Here is a 20,627-nt window from a genome sequence, read left to right on the forward strand (position 1 = left end):
CAACTCGACCGGGGGCGGGGCATACGATGATGGGGGGGGGGCGTGACGAGCGTCGCTGTGTTCTTGTGGTGCGGCGGACGAGCTCCCCAGTGCATCTAAAGAGGAAATTAAACGGAGGAGGCGTCACCCCATGAGCCCCTCAGGACTACGAAACAGAAAGTTTGGAGAAAGTTCAAAAGCGCTAAAACTGATCAATGGCCCAGTGAAAGTTCTTGCTCTGCCATGGACTCTGGCAGGGGGTGGGTCCGGAACTTCTGAGCGACGGAACCTTAGCCTCCAGGGTCTAGGCTGCGCGAGGCGCGTCTTTGTGGCGCGGTTTCCGGGCAGCGCTTTTCCTTTACATGCGGCGCTGTGTGGAGAGCTGCAGACAGCAATGGCCCCGCGGGTCTGGCGTCGACGAGCCCTGGAGCGGTGTCTGAAGGAGGTTGGTAAAGCCACCGGCCGGCCAGAGTGCTTCCTCACGTAAGTGAGCAGAGCCGGACTCTGGGTGAAGCCCGGGTCTCAGCGTGGGTGCGGACTCACGGCCCCCAGCGAATTCTGGAGTAGGGGGAAGATAAAGGGAAGCGTACACCTCTTTTTCCCAAATTTCATTTACTTGATGCACCCTTAGCCTATCAAAAATTTTAAAGTTGTTGAAAGCTGTACAGTGCAGATTTCCGAGTCGTGTGCTAACCAAACTAAGCTCAGTTATTAATGCCCAGAGGCTTCCATTGAGTCTTAACGCACCCCCCCGACTCTTTACACACAGGCGCGTGCACCCTAGGTTGGTTGCTCTTTTCTCCAATATGCTCTCAATCCACCCAGTGCTTACTTATCCATATCCTTCATTGGAAGTATTAAGTTTGTCGCTTGGCTGTCCACCTCCACGATGAGCTTCTTGAGAATTAGGACTGTCTTTCATATCTCTTGCCAGCATAAGCTCTTTGTATTGTGTTGAAGGACTTAAAATGCGTTGTATGAAAGTATGGCTCTCAGATTTGTATTTCAAACCCGACCTTTCCCTTCAGCTTCAGGCTCACAGCAACTACAGCCACATATTCTTTCAACATCTCAAATTTAATATGTGCAAAATGAGCTGTTGTTTCTATTTAATTTCCTGTACAGTGCCCTCCGTGATACTTTTTCCCCATGCTCCACCCTTGCCTCCCCTATCTCAGCAAACGGCAGCTCTATTTTTTCTGTTGTTCAGACATATAACTAAGCTACTTCTTTGATATCTTTCTTTTTTCTCATTTCTACATATAATTCATCAGCCAATTCTGTCGGTGCTGTCTCCAGACTGTATTCTGAATTCGACTGCTTCTCACAGAATCTGTTCCCCTAACCCCTGCACAGTTCTTCATCAACCTAATCACTGTACTTTTGTAACGTTTCCTCTACTGGCCATCTTTCCAGAGTGTAAATTCTATCATTTTGCTCCTCTGCTTAAAATCTTCTGATGGCTTCTCTTTATACTTAAAATGGCAAACTCTTACCTCTGAGCCCTGAACGATTCACCTCCGATTCACCTCCCATCTACCTCCCTAACCTTCTGCCTCCTTTATCACACTCCAGCTATGCTGGCATTTTTGTTCCTCAGGCTCACCACGCTCATTTCCATCTTAGGAAATTTATTCTCACTTTTTCCTCTACTTAGAAGATAATGTTTCCAGAGCTTTGAAAGACTATCTCCTTATGTACAGGTGTCATCTCAGACGTCACATCTTCAGAGAGGTAGTCTCTGACACTCTTGCCAAAGCAAGTTTTGACCATTGGCTGACTGAATGATGGAGTGGCATATAACATAGCAGAGTTGAGCTTTTTAAGACTAAGATTCACTGTGTATCTTGAGGCAAAGAGGTGCGTAGTAGTTTCCCTGTCTAAAATCCATACAGCAGATTCACAGACACTTAGCTGACTCTTTTTTATATATTAATGTGGCTCATCTGCAAGATAATATACTCTTGGGAGCCAGGATCTATACTTAAAATTGATATTTCATTCAAGTTTGGTTTTGCACAAGAGTTGGGCTTTTTTTGTCTAATTCACAGTGCTGTGAAATTATTATCTATAATTATAAATCTCTTTAAACTTCCTCCCCATGCCCCCTTAATAGGATTCAAGATGAATTGGCATCAAAGTTCACTTCATTAACAAAAGTACTTTATGATTTTAACAAAACACTAGAGAATGGCAGAATCCACGGAAGTCCTTTAAAAAAATTGGTGATAGAGAATTTTGATGATGAGCAGATTTGGCAACAACTAGAATTGCAAAATGAACCAATTTTACAATACTTCCAGGATGCAGTTAGTAAAACCATTAAAGACGAAGACATCAGTCTTTTTCCAGAGAATGAAGAGCAGGAGTGTGAAGAGGATAGCTCAGAGGTGGAGGCTGATGGCCAGGAGGCCCTCGAACAAGATTTGGAGGAGGAGGAAGTGGCCGACCTGAGTGGTGATGATCCTACAGGGGATGAGAAAACGAAAAACTCAAGCACAGTTGATCTGAGGAAAAGTCCAGTTTTCAGTGATGAAGATTCTGATCTTGATTTTGATATCAGCAAATTGGAGGAGCAAAGCAAGGTGCAAGACAAAGTGCCTAGGAAACCAAGAGAGAAGTCCATAGTAGATGATAAATTTTTCAAACTATCTGAAATGGAGACCTTTTTAGAAAACATGGAAAAAGAAGAGGAACAAAAAGGTGATGAGGAGGAAGATATTGATTTTTTTGAAGATGTCAATTCTGATGAAGATGAAGGAGAACTGCTTGGAAGTCAAAAACCTAAGGTAAAGTCTTGGGAGAGGAGAGAAAGAGGACTTTCTACCTCATATGAGATTTTGTTCTGTTTCTTGAGAAGAGGTTTCAAATACCTCAAAACTCATCAGGGCACGAGTGAAGTATTTAGATCTGTTGAAAACTGGACTGGAAAAATTAAACCAAAGCTTATCACAAAATATTTCTTTTAGGGCGCCTGGGTGGCTCAGTTGGTTAAACAAAATATTTCTTTTGTAGCTTCACAACCATAACCACACATGTTAGAGGTATTCAGAATTTCCCTTAAACATATTTTCACCAAACACTAAAAATGATAATAAGTGAAAGGAAGGCATCTGTTTACTTTAAGCTGAGATATCTTGGAAATAATTATAGTTAGAAGATTTAGAGATAGGAATATAATGAATCAATACTTCCTTCCAGTTTGTTACGGTCTAGTAGTTCTTACAGTTTTATAGTAGTGTTGTAATTCCCAGTTTTCCTTATAAAACATGCATACACAGGAGCCCTTGGGTAGCTCAGTCGGTTAAGCATCCGACTTCGGCTCAGGTCACGATCTCACGATTTGTGAGTTTGAGCCCCGCGTCAGGCTCTGTGCTGACAGCTCAGAGCCTGGAGCCTGCTTTGGATTCTGTGTCTCCCCCCACCCCCCTTCTTTCTCTCTCTCTCTCTCTATCTCTCTCTCTCTCTGTCCCTCTCTCCCCCCCCTCCCTCCCCCCCACTCTCGAAAATAAATGTTAAAAAAAAAAAAGTCTTTAAAAAAAATATGCATACACATATATGCATGATTTAATGTGTTTTTCTCCTTAGTCAGAAGTTTGAAAAGTCTTTTCAATTTAGTCAGGTAAAAGTTCCAGAAACCTGAAATACAAAGACTTCTTTGATCCAGTTGAAAGTGATGAAGATCTAGCAAGTGTTCATGATGATGAACTGGATCCAAAGGAAGAAGACAAAGAAATTGCTGAAGAAGAAGAAGAAGAAGAAAGCATTTCTGAAACGTGAGTAGTTTGAGTCCCTTACGTTGTAAGCTAGAACTGTCCAATTATATGTGTGTACTCATAGTTGTCAAATATGTTTATCCTAAAAAGCTATGTTCTCTAACATCAGATAGTCTCAGGGTAGCCAGAAGAAAGTCTCTGAATTTAAAGAGTCATTAGAGATCATCTAATGAAGATAAATGTCACCAGCAATCAGATCTTTATTTATTTGCTTTTTGTGCCAATAAAAATACCTTATTGTTATTTTTGTGAGATAAGTTTGTACTATAGATTGAGGAATATTTTCTATATATTGTACACTTTTTGTTCTATTTCACTGAAATAATACCTTCTGGTCCTTAATAACTGAATGACTTTGGAATTCTGAATATTTATTTGCATTAGGTATACAAAAGAATTTAAATTACTAGAAAATAAGTTTTGTTTTCCTAATGAAAAGTGGTGTATTATTGTTTTTCATAAGTGTTTTGGTATTTATAGGGATGAAGATGATGACTTTGAAGAAAGTGAAGACAGTAAACAACATAAAGAAACCTCAAAAAGAGTGACCTTTGCTTTGCCAGATGATGAGGAAAATGAGGATAAAAATATCTTAAATGTACAGAAGGATTCTGATGAAGTTAAATCCTCTTTTGAGAAAAGACAGGAAAAGGTAATGATTAAGAATTGAAGGAATTTTGTATATACTTACCAGGACTATGAGACTCCCAGATAACTAATGTACACTGTTTTTCTTGGCTGAATGCTTAATTATCTTTTAAAAACAAAACAAAAATCTTGCTGCTATTCCCTACAGCACACCATATCCAGATGCCCACGTGGAAGGTAGCTAATTTGTAAAAATCAGTGCTGCATTTCCCACCCTTTGACTTTCAGTTTGTGTTAAAAGCTGTTTTTTTTTTCCCTTTGTCCCTGGTTTCTTTATACCTAGTGGCATGTTTTTCCTAATTAGCTGTCTTGTGAACCTCTCTTTGTAGCTCTTTCAGCTGCTCTTAAGGATACTGCTTCTTTCAGATGCTCTGTGGATGGCTCCACATACCTGAATTTTAATTAATGCCATCTCAAATACATTTTCTAAAGTTGATAAAAATTATCTCCTTGTGACATGATTTCAGGCAAATGAAGTGTCATTTGCAAATAATAGATAACAGCCTGGCTCCAGTTATTTGTGTCATTTAACCACCTTAAAATTATATCACTCAATTAGAAATGAGAATAGGCAAATAAATATACAAAGGATATCAAAAGAATTATTAGCAAAAGAGAATCTGAGTTAAATCTATGATTGTCAGATTGTCCCCAAAGAGATAGATTTAAAGGAAGGGGTGGGGGGCCGGTACCTCATGGCTCAGTTGGTTGAGCGTCTGACTTTAGCTCAGATCGTGATCATGATCTCGCTATTCATGGGTTCACACCCCACATTGGGCTTGCTGCTGTCAGCTTGTCAGCGTAGAGCCTGCTTTGGATCCTCTGTCCCCCTCTCTCTGCCCCTCCCCCACTTACACTCTCCCAAAAATAAATAAATATTTTTTTTTTAAAAAAAAGGAGGAGGTGGGGAAGCACTAGGAAACAAAATAAGAAATTTCATTGAGTTAGTGTCTTTTCCTCCCTATATCCTCCCTAAGATAAAGACAAGCAGGTTTAGTTTTATTGGGGAATTATATCAAACTTTCAAGAAGTAGAAGTAATGTTGTTTAATCAATTTCCACGTACAAAAAGTAAAGCTTCCAGACTTTTTTTCTTGTGAAGCTATTAATAACGTGATACCCAAACCTGACATTAAAACACATGCACACACACAGTTTCATTTATGAATAGTGATGTGAATATTCCAAATAGCATAATGAAAGACTGACAACACCACAGCCAAATGGGCCTCATTCTTGATTTAGGAACAAGAAATCTATTAACGTAATTCTTGGTTGTAACAGGATAAGGAGAAAACTGTATGGTTCTCTCCATATATGTCAAAAAGACATTTGATGTGGGCACCTGGCTGGCTCAGTCAGTTAAGCATCTGACTTGATTTCAGATCAGGTCATGATCTCCAGGTTCGTGGGATTGAGCCCCATGTCCAGTTCTACACTGTCATTGGTCATTGTGGAGCCTGCTTGGGATTCTCTCCCTCCCCCTCCCCCACATACATGTGCTCTTTCTCTGTCTCTCAAAAATACATAAACTTAAAAAAAGACATTTGATGAAATTTAGTATCCATCCTTAATTTTTTTTCACCTGCAGTGAAATACAAATGCATTTAACCAAAAGGTGCCATCATGCTCAGTGGTAAAATTCTAGAAGTAGCCCTTTAAAATGAAGAGTAAGACAAAATGTCCACTATTACCTTTACCACTGTTATTTAACATCCTTGTGGAAGTGTTAGTGCAACTACAGTAGAAAGAGATACAAGGTAAGGAAAACTGAAATGAGCATTAATATTTGCAAAGGATACTAGAATAACCTAAGTAGATGAACTGAAAGCTATTAGAAAAACAAGGGAATTCAGTAAGGTAGCTTTCAGGCTGGCATTTTCTACACTGTAAAGTCATTATAGGGCTGCCTGGGTGGCTTAGTCGGTTGAGCATTTGGCTCAGGTAATGATCTCATGGTTTGTGAGATCGTTCCCTGTGTTGGGCTCTGCCCTGACAGCATGGAGCCTGCTTGGGATTCTCTCCCTCCCTCTCTCTGCCCCTCCCCCATTCGTGCTTGCACATGCTCTTCTTTCTCAAATAAACTTAAAAAAAAAAATAGGGGCGCCTGGGTGGCTCAGTCAGTTGAGTGTCTGACTTCAGCTCAGGTCATGATCTCATGGTTCGTGAGTTCAAGCCCCTCATTGGTCTCTGTTCTGGCGGCTTAGAGCCTGGAGCCTGCTTCAGATTCTGTCTCTCTACCCTTCCCCTACTGTCTCTCTGTCTCTCTCTCTCAACTATAAAAAATAAAACATAAAATTTTTTAAGAAATGAAAATTAAAAAAATAAAAAGTTCTAGATGTCTTCTAAAAGTTAGAAATAATTTGGATTGGGGGTATGAAGTCTAATGTCCAAATAAAAATTAATTTTGGAATGCTCTAATAGTTAAAATTGATAGTGGCTTGGGAATGGATAGATCATTTGACTAGAACAGAGCCCAGAAATCTGTCCAGAATCTTCTGGGGGAATTTAGTATGTTATAAACATGGCATTTCAAATCAATGAGGGAAAGAAGTCATCTGCAGTGCCTCACCCCACCTCAGGTGTTAAGAATAGGAAGTTACTGTTGGCTTAATAATAAAATGGTGGCAAGAAAAAACAAAAATGTATTGAGAATACATTTCTTGCTTTTGTGCTTTTTTTTTTTTTATAACGTTTATTTATTTTTGAGACAGGGAGAGACAGAGCATGAATGGGGGAGGGTCAGAGAGAGAGGGAGACACAGGATCCGAAACAGGCTCTAGGCTCTAAGCTGTCAGCACAGAGCCCGACGCAGGGCTCGAACTCATGGACCATGAGATCATGACCTGAGCCGAAGTCGGATGCTTAACCAACTGAGCCACCCAGGCGCCCCGCTTTTGTGCTTTTAAAGTAGTTGCTTTTATTCAGCTATAAGCTTGATTTTTTTCCTAAATTGTAATAACTTTTTTTTTTCTTAGATGAATGAAAAAATTGCATCTTTAGAAAAAGAGCTGTTGGAAAAAAAACCTTGGCAGCTTCAAGGGGAAGTGACAGCTCAAAAACGACCAGAGAACAGCCTTCTAGAAGAGACTCTGCACTTTGACCATGCAGTCCGCATGGGTACGTGAGCCCATGGGGCTCCTGCAGATGTTCGTTTGCATGTGTTTTCTATGACTTTATTTCATAGGAAGATTTGAAATGATATTTCTTTTCCCTCAACTTTTTATTTTAAAAAGTTGCAAACATACAGAAAAGTTGACAAAATAGTACAACAAACACATATATGCTATTCAGCTGGATTCACCAATCATTAACATTTTGCCATATTTGTTTTCCTTCCCCTATGTATATATGTGATTATCTGTGTGTACTTTTTTCCCCTGAATCATCTAAAAGTAATTTACCAATATTATGACACTTCATGCCTAAGTACGTTTACATGTATCTTCTAAGAAGAAATAGGACATTCTCTTATACAGTCACAGTACTATTAATTTACCCAGGAATTACTGTTATGCTAATTCATGCCTAAATCCATAATCATTTCTGCTAGTGACCTGTATACAATGCCTGGTATCATTTTCTACTGACGAAATTATGAACTCTAGCCAGGAACCCTGGTCATCTCATCAAACTCTTTCTTATACCTGTGAAATCAAAATGAATTTCCATTTTATTCAGTTCTAGAGAGATTGGAAAAGAGGGTGAGTACCCAGGTGCATGGACTAAAAGTGTTAGCACTGATTACTGGATATACTCTACTTTTGTGGTTCTCAAACTAGAGGGAGCATGAGAGGGCTAGTTAAACACAGATAGGTGGCCCTTTCCCCCCACCTTCTGATTCAGGTGGTGTGGAGTAGAGCCTAAGAATTCACATTTCTAACAAGTTCCCAGGTGTTGATGCTGCTGGTTCAAGGACTACCCTTTGAGAACCTCTGGTCTAGTGTATACCTACCTCGTGAGTACATGTTCTGTTTCCTTTAGCTCCTGTGATTACAGAGGAAACCACCCTTCAACTGGAAGATATCATTAAGCAGAGGATAAGAGATCAGGTCAGTAAGAATGAAATTTAACTGAACTTAAAATTCACTGGAATTTTTAGAAATAATATATGAGTATTTTGGGAGCAGGACCAACACTCTTCATTGTTTTCGTAGAAATTTTGTTTATATCAGTTCTTCATTTAAAGCTTAAGTCTACACTGAAGGCTACTACTGCTTAAGTCTGCACTATCTTTCTTTTGTTGTGTGAGGCACTGCCTTTCACTAGAGCTCTGGAAAGCCTTGTGCTTGAGGAGAAGGGGGAGCCAGAGCCACTGCCAGTCTTTCCTGTGCCTTGCTCATCTGCCTGGTGGCGCCCGGTGAAACTGGTAGAGGATGACAGGCGTGGTGACTGATTCTGACTTGATAGGGTCATACTTGGGACCTTTCATCTGGCACACAGTATCTGGGCACAGTGTGACAAAGGGTTTATTTTTTTCAAATGTTAAAAACCTAGCAAAGTTTTTGTTTAAGAATTGATTTTATTTTGTAAACTTAGAATAAAATTGGGCATATGACATGTACAATAAGAGATGGCTTTAAAATGTGTATAGTGTTTGCTCAAAATACGAAGAGTTTGAAGGGTGGGTACTGTATGCAGAGTATCCTTAAATTTGAAATGAAATGAGAAACTGAAGTATTGACTTGTAAACAAACCTTGATGGGGAAATGTGGAATTAAAGGTGGTAACGAGAAAGGTGCATTTAAAACAAGAACAAAAAAGAATACTTAAGTAATGCCCTCTTTATTTTTCATAATACCTATGTTTGGTGACTTGAATAGTCATTTTACAGATTGAAATTAATTACTTTTTGCTACAATTTGCTTACCATGGAATGATAATAAATATTCCAGAGGAAGAGTCTTAAGTGAGCTTAGAAAGAAATGATAGATTTTGTTAATTTATCGTCCTCGTGCCTTTCGTATTTCAGGCTTGGGATGATGTAGTACGTAAAGAAAAACCTAAGGAGGATGCATATGAATATAAAAAACGTTTAACGTTAGACCATGAGAAGAGCAAATTGAGTCTTGCTGAAATTTATGAACAGGAATACATCAAACTCAACCAGGTGAGGACTCCCCGAAGGCAAAGGCATTGTTATTAAAGTAAGAGAAGCAGACAGCTGGCTCTTCTGGTTCTACTGTGATGGCTGAAAGTCAGGAAACAAATCTTATGCTCTTGGTTCATTCACCTCATTGAAGTGTGAGACAGTGTGTTAGAAATAGAGAGGTTACGACATTGCCCCTGAATGTGAGGGGGTAGGGGAACTTGTTTTTGCAGTTAGTCATTGTTCACCCGATTGTTCCAAAGGTAATTATTAACTTTCTAGAAATTATTATAGTAGTCCCACAATTTTAAAATCACTTCTCTTTCATTCTTTAGAAGTTACCAGTATAACATTATCTGTGAATTCATTCACATGTTTAGGTCTGATGGGTTATGTGGTTTTGGTTTTGTTTTCACTTAGATTCTTAAAAAAACTATCTGGTTAAGTAGGACACAGTAATTTCAAGTAATATTATATTACCAGTTAGTGATTGGATTATTTTTCCACATTCGATTTATTCAGAATGTGGTCAGTATGTACTTGGGTGTAAAATGGCATTTTTTATTTGCAAAAGCCATTTGATTAATTAATGCCACTTTCACAGCAATAGCAAACCATGACCTTGATGCTGCTGTTAAGTTGAAGATCTAGAAAGATTTGAATTCAAATTCTTTCTGGCTGCTTTGCAACCCAAAGTGGTAGTTGAAGGAACATATTATTAAACATTGCCCGGCTACTTTGAGAGGACTCAGTAAATACAGAAAGTATTTTGTAACCATGAGAATTAAAAATTAAATATGTAATGTACCAGCTCTGTAAATACTACTTTTATTGAGGTCTCAGAAGTCAGTAGTCAATCATAAGTTTTTGAGTATGGGTTTAATTTAGGCTAATTCTAGACCCATTCAATTAAGAGTTAGTCTGGGGATGATGATAAATATTTCCTGAAGTTTGGTATCTGTCCTAGAGGTAATAGGCAAGGTGATAATAAATAGCACATGAATGAACTTCTAGTTGTATATAGATAATTTCACAGCTAGCCCCACGTCGGGCTCTGTGCTGACCACTCAGAGCCTGGAGCCTGCTTCAGATTCTGTGTCTCCCCCTCTCTCTGCCCCTCCCATGCTCGTGCTGTCTCTCTCTGGGTCTCAATAATGAATAAATGTTTAAAAAAAATTTTTTTTTAAAGATGATTTCACAGCCATTATTATCTGGGATAAGGCAAATGACACGTGGAGGATAAAAAATGAGTTAAGTTAAACTAAAGCAGTGACAAATGCCTGGACGTGGCTGGAAAGTGGGTTCTGGTGACAGAATTAGAAACAGACCTGGATGCATCTCTGGTATCAAGGTGGTGCAGGCAAAGAGCCAGTGGCTTCCCTGTTCTGGTGTGTGTGGTTTTGTTTTTTTCTGTTATGCCTTGATAAAAAAATAAAGAGTCTTAGCCTTTTAGAGTGAGCATTATGGGCAGAAGGAAAAGGGGATTGTGAGCATTTGGGCTGTTTCTACCTTTTGGCTGTTGGGAATAGTGCTGCTCTGAACATATGGCTACATGTATTTGTTTGAGGACGTCTTTTTTTTTTTTTAATTCCTTTTTTTTTAACGTTTATTTATTTTTGAGAGAGAGAGAGTCAGAGTGCAAGCAGAGGAGGGGCAGAAAGAGAGAGGGAGACACAGAATCTAAAGGAGGCTCCAGGCTCCCAGCTGTCAGCACAGAGCCCGACATGGGGCTTGAACTCACAAACCATGAGATCATGACCTGAGCTGAAGTCAGACGCTTAACGGACTGAGCCACCCAGGCGCCCCTGAGAACCTCTTTTTTAATTCTCTGGGGTATTTACTTAAGTGGGGAGTTGCTAGGTCATACGGTAATTCTCTGTTTAACTTGAGGAACTGCCTGATTCATTTCCATTGTGATGGCACCATTTTACATTGTCACCAGCCACACACAAGGGTTCCAGTTCCTTGACATCCTCACCACCACTTGTTATCCGCTCCTCCCTTTTCCTAATGATAGCCATCCTAGTGGGAATGGCTTAGTTCTTGACAAATAAATACCAAGGGAATTAAATTGTAAGTTCTGAATCTTAGAGGTAGTGATTGCTGCAGCTCCTGAAGTGCAGAGCACATTCTTTTTTGGCTAGTGCTGGCACCGTCATGGTATTGAGAACTTGAATTCTGCCTTGTAATGTTTTTTTTGGAGCCTTGATGATGAGAAATGGGGAGCACCCTTATTGACCTTCAGGGTTTTGCCCTGTGATGTGATTTAGGCTGCTTAATCTGATGTTGTTGAATTCATTTCCTAAGCAAAAAACAGCAGAAGAAGAAAATCCAGAGCACAAAGAAATTCAGAAGATGATGGATTCCCTCTTCTTAAAATTGGATGCCCTCTCGAACTTTCACTTCATCCCTAAACCGGTAAGTGTGTTAACATTTCAGTGTGCCGTCAGAACAGATGTGCCTTTAATTCCCCTTTGAGCTTTTGTGAGGCTAGCACTTTATTTGGTTTTGGATACAAACCTATAGGCATTCCCTGTAAATTACAGGCAGGGCCTGTCTTGAGGAAGGCTTACATCTAGTTCTGGACAGTTCTGGCTTCCTCTGCTGATCCAGCCTCATCACCAGATGGGCCTTTGCCAGACCTAAAATCTTAGCCCAGGATCTCTTCATTACTCACTCTTTCTTGTTGTTCAGTCTTGGGTTGTATTTTCATCCTGTGGTGTGTCTGGAGACCTGTGATGTCTGTACCTGCTGAATATTTTCTGAATACCTGCTATGTACCATATTAGGTTCTTTATGAATGTGAACCCATTTTCCCCAATTTTATTAAGATAAAATAGACATAGTGGTACCTGGGTGGCTCAGTCGGTTGGACGTCCAACTCTTGATCTCAGCCCAGGTCGTAATTTCATGGTTCGTGAGCCCCCATGTCGGGCTCTGCAGTGACATCGAGAAGCCTGCTTGGGATTCTATCTCCCCCTCTCTCTGCCCCTACCCTGCTTGCACTGTCACTCTCAAAAAAAAAAAAATGAACTTAAAAGATAAAGTAACAGTGTATACATTTAAGATGTACAACAGTGGTTTGATATAGAGGTTCCCCCATCATCAGAAAGTAGAATGTTCCTATGAAACGTTTCGTAAGCCTAAATGGATAAACCAAAGAAGCAATTACCATTAACTAAATGGAAAAGTTTTTGAGCTTTTCAGACCGCAAAAAAGAACCTCTCCTAGGCTTTTCTGTTACTTCAGAACCAGTCTTGTAACGGATGCACAAACACGTGGAGATGCACACAAATGCTCACAGACACAGTTTAAAGCTCTGGTGGCCTGATGCTGAGATGCCGAGTGTGGTTCCTGCAGAAGGAGCTGGGCAGGGGAGCTCACTGCAAAACAGATGCTGAATACTACTTTTGCTTTCACAAAAGTAAAAATTCTTTTCAGATTTCTTTCAGTTAGCAAAAACGGGTACTAATCTAGGTCTTTTGTAAAAGCAAAGTGGCCTAACATGAACTTTGGAAGGGCACAGGATACCCGCATGTGTGTATTGTGAAATGATTGCCATGGTAAGTTTAGTTATCCATCACCCAGTGTAGTGGCATTTTATTTCTTACGATGAGAGCTTTTATAATGTACTTTCTTAGCAACTTTCAAATATACAATACTGTTAACTCTGTCTAGAACTTCTCTTATAACTGGAAGTTTGTACCTTTTGACTACCTACACCCATTTCCCCCCACCACCTGGTGGCCACTAATCTGTTCTCTATCAGTTGGGGGATTTTTTTTAGAGAAATCTAAGTGAGATTGTTACCCAAAGTTAAATGGGAAAGGAAAGAAGAAGCCTCAGTTCTCTTGGCTGCCATGGTAAATAATTACAGTGAAACAAAAGTAAAGCATAGAAAAATTGTATTCAAGTATACTCCACAGGAGGAGCCTGCCAGTCAAGAGAGACACAGGGCCCAGAAACTCGTGAGTGTGGACTTTGATCTTTTTTTTCTTTTGGGTGGGCCCTAGGGTCACAACATTTGAATGACAGACCGGGATTTTATAATAATTACCCAAATTCTCATGTCTTTTCCCAAGATGTATTTGAAATGCCTGCAAGGGTAGGAAGCCACAACATTATTTCTATTCTGGAGACATAGGTCAAATAAGGACAAGGGGCTGCTCTGTGCACAAGTGCCACATGCACAACACACTTAACTCTTCCTCTGCCAGGACGTTGTAACCACAGACCCACTGCTAGAGGGGTGGGTTGTGGTGGTCCCTGGGTGGTCTCCAGTAGAGCTCTCCATCTGGATGTCGAAGGTCCATCCTCCTGCTGCTCATGCCTAGTTTCCTGCCTAACAAGATCATACAGTATTTGTCTTTTCTCTATTTGACTTATCTCACTTGGCATAATGCCCTCAGGGTCCGTCAGTGTTGTCACAAATGGCAGTATTTCCTTCTCTTTATGTCTAAATAGTATTCCAGTGTGTGTGTGTGTTGTGGGTGCGTGTGTGTGTGTATACCATGTTGTCTTTATTCATTCATCTGTTGATGAACATTTCTGTTGTTTTCATGGCCTGCTATTGTAAATAATGCTGCAGTGAACACGGGGGTGCAGATACTTCTTGGAGCCAGACAGGGGCACCAGCTTGGCTCTACAAATGGTCAAGGCCGCTGGCTGGGATCTCTACTTGGACACTGCTGCAAGCAGGAACCTGGTCTGCCAAGATCCAAGCACTAATTGCTATAAGCCCTGCCCTTGTTCTGCATCCTAGTCTGATCCCCAGTGGTCAATCCCCACAGACTTTGGTGATCCCTATGACACCGACATGATTGGGCCTGTCTAGAAGTATCCTACGATGCTGGAGAGTTACAGGTCTACTTAGGCTTTCTTCCCACTGGAGAAACCCTAGGTCCAGGTGGTCTCTCACAATGGGGTGCTGTGCCAGCTGGGGGGAGGGATATGGTCAGAGTGTAGCCTGTCCTACCTTTCTAATGCAGTCCTTCTCAGTCTCTGTGGTCCAGGGGGTTGCTTCAGCCTCACCCTTGGGTTCTGGGATTTTCACAATGCTATCTCATCCATGGATAGTTGCTAGTTGGTCTTGTGAGGACAACTAAGGTTGGGATCAACTTGTGTTGCCATCTTGATGATGTCAGTGTCCCTGCACATTAACTCAATCCACAAAACATTAAGGTAGATGCTATTCTTTCTGTTTTGCAGATCAGGAAACCAAGGCTTAAGAGGTTGGGGTGGGGGGGGGTGGTGCCTGGGGGCTCAGTCGGTTAAGCATCTGATTTCACTTCAGGTCATGATATTATGGTTAGTGGGTTCAAGCCCTGTATCCAGCTCCGTGCCAACAGCTCAGAGCCTGGAGCCAGCTTTGGATTCTGTGTCTCCCTCTCTCTGCTCCTCGCCCATTCTCTCTCTCTCTCTGTTTCAAAAGTAAACAAACATTAAAAAAAAAAAAAAAAAAAGGTTGGAAGGGTTGGATCTAACTCTGGGTCCATGCTGTCCCCATTGCCTCATGCCCCCCTGTGCCAGGCCCAGACATCCAGTGACCTCTGTCTGTCTGATTCTCACCACACTTGACTCAGTGCCTCTTTACTCTTTGGAGCTGCCTCTCCCACTCACTACCCTCTGTGAACCCATAAAATGTTCTATGCCTTCCTTTTAGTACTTGCCAACCTATTGCCCCTTTGTGTTGCCTAGAAATGAGATGTCATGAATCTCAGAGACTAGTCTAGAAGTCAGAAACCTGAGTCTGAATCTGCCCCTGACAAGCTTTGTGAATTAGACAAATTGCTTTACCTTTCCTCTGTATAGAAGAGGTAATCGCTAAAATCCTTCGGATTCTTTGATGGTTAGGAGATTTTTCCTGTGTGAGTATCTTGTCTTCTAAGACAGTCTGCTTTTATCACCTGGCTTTTTGTTTTGGGTTAATCAAGGTATAATTTGTATGACAGTAAGTTTGTGGTGGCAGGAGCCATTTTTAGATACCAAAGTGCCAAGTATAGCTGTGGAATAAATGAAGAGAGGAATTTTCATCCCCTCTTGGCCAGCAGGTCTTACTGTGAAAAAGTTGCTAATATGAAGAACATGATCCCTTCCTGTGCCTTACAAGACCCTACGTGATCTGGCTCCCTCTCACCCCTCTAGTCTCCATAGCTTGCTATCCCCCAGCCACACTGGTCTTCCAGTGCCTTCAGTGAGCAGAGTGCCTCCTTCCTCACATCTTCCTGCTGGACTTTCCTCCGCCTGTTAGGCTGCGCTTCTTTGTTTCCATGGTTGGCTCCTTCCTGTCTCTGGGGTCTCAGGCTGAGTGCCATCTCCTTCCCGCATTCGTCACTGCTCTGCGCATTTCCCTCATAGCACCATCACCGTCGTTGCTTGATGGCTAATTGTTCTCTACTCGTTTCCAAGCCAGCACAAATGTGTTTTGTTCACTGCTGTTTCCCTGCTGTGTTCATCACACTAACACAGAGCCTGATATGGGGAATTAGACATTCCGTGGAATCTTGGGAATTGAAGAAGGAGAGAATGTATTTGGGGCTACGTGCCCCAATATAGAAGCCTTTCTTTTTTCCTCTTCAGAAATGTAGAATTTTTGGTACAGGTTCCTTTTAATAAGAACTTTTTTTCATACTCAGTTTGGTATTTCACAATCTCCATAAACCCTATTGACCAGTCATCATTTTTTTTCTTTTCTGGGCTGTCTCCGTTTTCTCTGTTTCTCTTTAAATTACAGAATGGAACACAACGTTACTAATAAGTAAGTGAACAGTCAGTAGTCCAGTGGAAGAAATTTTTTCTTTAACACTCTGACATTGTGTGAAATGTCCTTTTTATTCTTTCTGAAATTTCCCGGGACACACATCTGTCCAGTTAACTGGGGTAGGGACAGGACTGTGGTAAGAAAAAGGAGTGTGCAAAGGGATCAGTGACATACTCTGCAGTAGAGCCCCCTTTCTCCTGAGTCTCAGTGCCATGTTCTCTCCAGGGCACCTGCTGTGCCCTACACTTCATCTCTTACTCTCTTCTAGCCAACAGAGTCCCTGTCCCTGTGCTCTGGTGCCCCTCAGAGATGTGCAAGAATTAGATATAAAGAGCATTAGTGTCAGCATTAGGTAAATAATCAGTAGTGTTCTGATCAGTATGAAACCTGTTGTAATTTCTGAATTTCCTGGGAAGTTCTTTCAAAAAAAAAAAAAGGCACTTGGGTTCCTCAGTTGGTTAAACTCAGGTCATGATCTCACGGTTTGTGGGTCCAAGCCCTGCGTCGGGCTCTGTGCTGACAGCTCAGAGCCTGAAGCCTGCTTCGGATTCTGTGTCTTCCTCTCTCTGCCCCTCCCTTGCTAGTGTGCGCGTGTGCTCACTCTCGCTCGCTCTCTCTCTGAAAAATAAACATTAAAAAAAAAGACTAGTGAACATTGCATTCATTTCTCCTTTTTATAATTAATAGGTTTGATTTATTTTGATACTGTTTTAGTTTTCCAAAGGAGTTCTGTATCATTTCTTATTTCTGTTTATAAAGTTATGTTTTCAGTAGCTGGAAGATGACAAAATTTGTTTATCAGGTAGTCTATTTTGACTCATTCCTATAAGCATTTTTCCTTGCATCTTTTTGTGTATATTTCTTATTGCTGGCCTTTTTTCCATAACTGAAGACAAGGTAATATTCACAAATATCAATAGATTTATTTAACACTAGATAGGAATGTTTGAAAATGTCCACATCTGTTACTGATGGGAATAATTTAGTAAAATTCGGTGAAAGAACTGGTGTTGAATATGGCAGAAATGTTCCGCAAAAGTGTAGAAATAAGGGTTCTTGGTGTAGTAATGAGAAAGAATAGTTCCTAAAATATGCAGATTATTAATTCCTCAGGTAGCCCATGTTTCCCACTGACACTGCCATCATTCCAGTTATCTTAAGATTTTTGCTGTCAACACATCTCATATTTTAAATAATCTCCATAGAGTATTTTGTATAGTATGCTTTAATAGGTTCACGATACAAATATTTTGTGTTAGGACCATTTCTGACTTCCTATTAAATGTGTTATCTCTTTTCTAGCCTGTTCCAGAGATTAAGGTTGTGTCAAATCTGCCGGCCATAACCATGGAGGAGGTAGCCCCAGTGAGCGTTAGTGACGCAGCTCTCCTGGCCCCAGAGGAAGTCAAGGTAAAAAGCCAGTGTGGAAACATTAAGGTTTTTTTTATAAGTTGGTATATAGCTAGATCTCTACTCAATGTCATTTTCTTGGAGTTTTAAGTATAATCAAATAATAGTGTTCAGTTTTCTGTAATCAGATATTATGAGGTACAGATAGAATTATTAGAAAAGCTGTTTGTAAATATCCCATATCTATATCTTGTTATAATCCAATTTGAATACTATCAGTGATACTAGGTTTAAAATAGTTTAGGGGCGCCTGGGTGGCGCAGTCGGTTAAGCGTCTGACTTCAGTCAGGTCACGATCTTGCGGTCCGTGAGTTCAAGCCCCGCGTCAGGCTCTGGGCTGATGGCTCAGAGCCTGGAGCCTGTTTCCGATTCTGTGTCTCCCTCTCTCTCTGCCCCTCCCCCGTTCATGCTCTGTCTCTCTCTGTCCCAAAAATAAATAAACGTTGAAAAAAAAAATTAAAAAAAAAAAAAAAAGTTTATGCTGCTCATATACTAGTAGTCCTTTAATATCAGCATTTCCCCCATTATTTTGTCCATTTAATGCTTATCAATAATAGAATCAGTTTCTAGAATAGAACATTTGAGTTATTAGAAGATGTGAGACATACCAAGTGTAGGCAGTCCCTGCCTCATGAACACTGAAGCTCATGCAGTAAAAAGAAATGATGGTTTCTAACAGGTCTCATCTTCCCAGCTGGCCTGGCACATGGCTCTTTGTCCCTCCTCACTTTGCTGCACCCACACCCATCCCTTTTAGCACCTTTGCCACCTCTACAGTTGACGGCCCTGGCAGGATAGGCTGGCAGCTGGGGAGAAAAGAGAGGAAATCGATCGTCAGTATATAGATACTTCCCTTCCATTTTGGGGAACCCCTCCTGCCGCCAGTGGCTGTCATCAGCAGCTTGGCGCTGAGGTTGTCCCTGGAGTCTTAAGTGCTGTAAGGGGGCTTGCTTCTGGGACTGTCAGCTTGCTAACCTAGCTCTCCAGGCTGCCTTTGTGATGTGCTGATGTAGCCGAACTGTCACTGTGAGAGTCTGCTTCATCAAAGAATGAGTTCCAGGCCTAAAGAACTGAGCTACCAAAGCTCTTTGGGGTGCAGATAGGTACTGCATACTCACTCTTGGCTGTAGATACACAGCCTATTGGCCACGTTCTGTGGACTTGCTTCCCTTCTAATTTCCTGAGTTGTGTTAAGTTAGATCAACTGGTGATTATTTTAATAGGAAAAAAATAAAGCTGGAGATGTAAAAACAGCTGCTGAGAAAACAGCTACAGACAAGAAACGAGAACGGAGGAAAAAGAAGTATCAGAAGCGTATGAAACTAAAGGAGAAGGAAAAGCGGAGAAAACTGCTTGAAAAGAACAACCCAGATCAAGCCGGGAAATACACGAAGGCAGCAGCTTCAGAGAAATTAAAACAGCTGACCAAAGCAGGCAAAGCTTCGCTATTAAAGGTAAGGATGGGGGCGCCTGGGTGGCGCAGTCGGTTAAGCGTCCGACTTCAGCCAGGTCACGATCTCGCGGTCCGTGAGTTCGAGCCCCGCGTCAGGCTCTGGGCTGATGGCTCAGAGCCTGGAGCCTGTTTCCGATTCTGTGTCTCCCTCTCTCTCTGCCCCTCCCCCATTCATGCTCTGTCTCTCTCTGTCCCAAAAATAAATAAACGTTGAAAAAAAATAAAATAAATAAAGGTAAGGATGCAGGAAGGAAAACTGCAGAACGGGGCCTGTGTGGGGAAACTGGTGGCAAGGTGACATCAATCCACGGAGGGTCAGACCCAGCTGACGCTACCCACCTGCCTAGTGAGAGGCCGTGGGTGCCTGGCTGGAATAACAGCCCAAAGCACATGGCCCTCCCAGACGTGGGGCCTGGCAGGAGTTTTTCTTCCTACTCACTCCTCCTTTAAGTCACAAGAATATCACAGCAGCATAAAATGTATATAAAACCTCTGTGCAAACTGATGTGAGTTTTCATAATTCCTTGTCCATTTATGGATATTTATATTTCCATATACATTGTTGTAATCATTTGGCTTTTTTTTTTTTTTAACTTACAAGCGCATTTTATAGTGTGAGTGTGTTACTGTCTTTAATTGCAGGATGAAGGTAAAGACAAAGCCTTGAAGTCATCTCAAGCATTCTTTTCTAAATTACAAGATCAAGTAAAAATGCAAATCAGTGATGCAAAGAAAACAGAAAAGAAAAAGAAGAAAAAGCAGGATATTTCTGTTCATAAATTAAAGCTGTAATATATTTTGAATATAATGTAAATATTAATGTGTAAGCTTATATTCTGTCATTGTTCTGTTTTATAATAAAATTTGAGAATTTTTCTTTTCATGAATGGCAGATATTTGAGAATTCCGCAGTTTGAAAAGACAAACTCCCAACTGTCATTGGAAAACCCTGAATTGCTTCTGGGCGTGAAGCTGGATGTAGCTGCCAAGCCCCTTTGCACACTGTGTCCTTTCTGTGGCCCAGGTGAAGGCCAGAAAGGGCCCACCAGCTGGTGAGCAGGAGCTGGTCTGCAGGCTGACAAGGGCACAGGAGCCAGCCACCCCTGTCACAGGCAGCTGTCTACAGCAGGGGTCCTCACTCTTTGGGGTCCTGACTTTCTTCTCCCACTGCTTGGTCATCCTTCTACAACACAGTGACATTGCCATGCTCGTGTCTTACATTTTTCCCTTTGGGAGGTGATCTCACGTCACACGGACAGAGACTTCGTGTGGCCTATAGAGTAGTGTCCACAGTCAGATGCAGAGAGGGCAGATACAACCTAGATGTGATAGAAGGTGAACACGCAAGGAAGGTAGACTGGCAGGTGTGGTGAATCTTCCATGACCACCAGGCTCTCACCTCCCCATCCAGGGAAAACTGCCTTTTGTCCGACAGGACCTCATATTATGCTTTGATGGAAATGCTGTAAGCTTTACCTCTGATGGGAAGAAAATGAGAGCAGCTTTTCCCAAA

The 20,627-nt window shown here is 41.3% G+C and overlaps 1 protein-coding gene across 2 annotated transcripts; it reads left to right on the forward strand.

The window, feature by feature from the left end:
• The first annotated feature begins 326 nt into the window (after window positions 1-326).
• MPHOSPH10 (M-phase phosphoprotein 10) lies at window positions 327-19,995 on the forward strand. 2 transcript variants are annotated; one of them, XM_030317532.1, is made up of 11 exons: window positions 327-462; window positions 2,096-2,768; window positions 3,598-3,755; window positions 4,236-4,407; window positions 7,381-7,522; window positions 8,387-8,454; window positions 9,375-9,512; window positions 11,799-11,909; window positions 17,554-17,661; window positions 18,885-19,115; window positions 19,757-19,995. In XM_030317532.1, the coding sequence occupies exons 1-11, from the start codon at window positions 374-376 to the stop codon at window positions 19,904-19,906; spliced, it is 2,040 nt and encodes a 679-aa protein (XP_030173392.1). In that variant the 5' UTR covers window positions 327-373; the 3' UTR covers window positions 19,907-19,995. The 2 variants fall into 2 exon arrangements, with proteins under 2 accessions (XP_030173392.1, XP_030173393.1); XM_030317533.1 differs by lacking the exon at window positions 19,757-19,995 and adding an exon at window positions 19,350-19,671.
• The last annotated feature ends 632 nt before the right edge of the window (window positions 19,996-20,627 follow it).

Source organism: Lynx canadensis, chromosome B3 (assembly GCF_007474595.2).
Source record: "Lynx canadensis isolate LIC74 chromosome B3, mLynCan4.pri.v2, whole genome shotgun sequence".
NCBI classification, from domain to species: Eukaryota; Metazoa; Chordata; class Mammalia; order Carnivora; family Felidae; genus Lynx; species Lynx canadensis.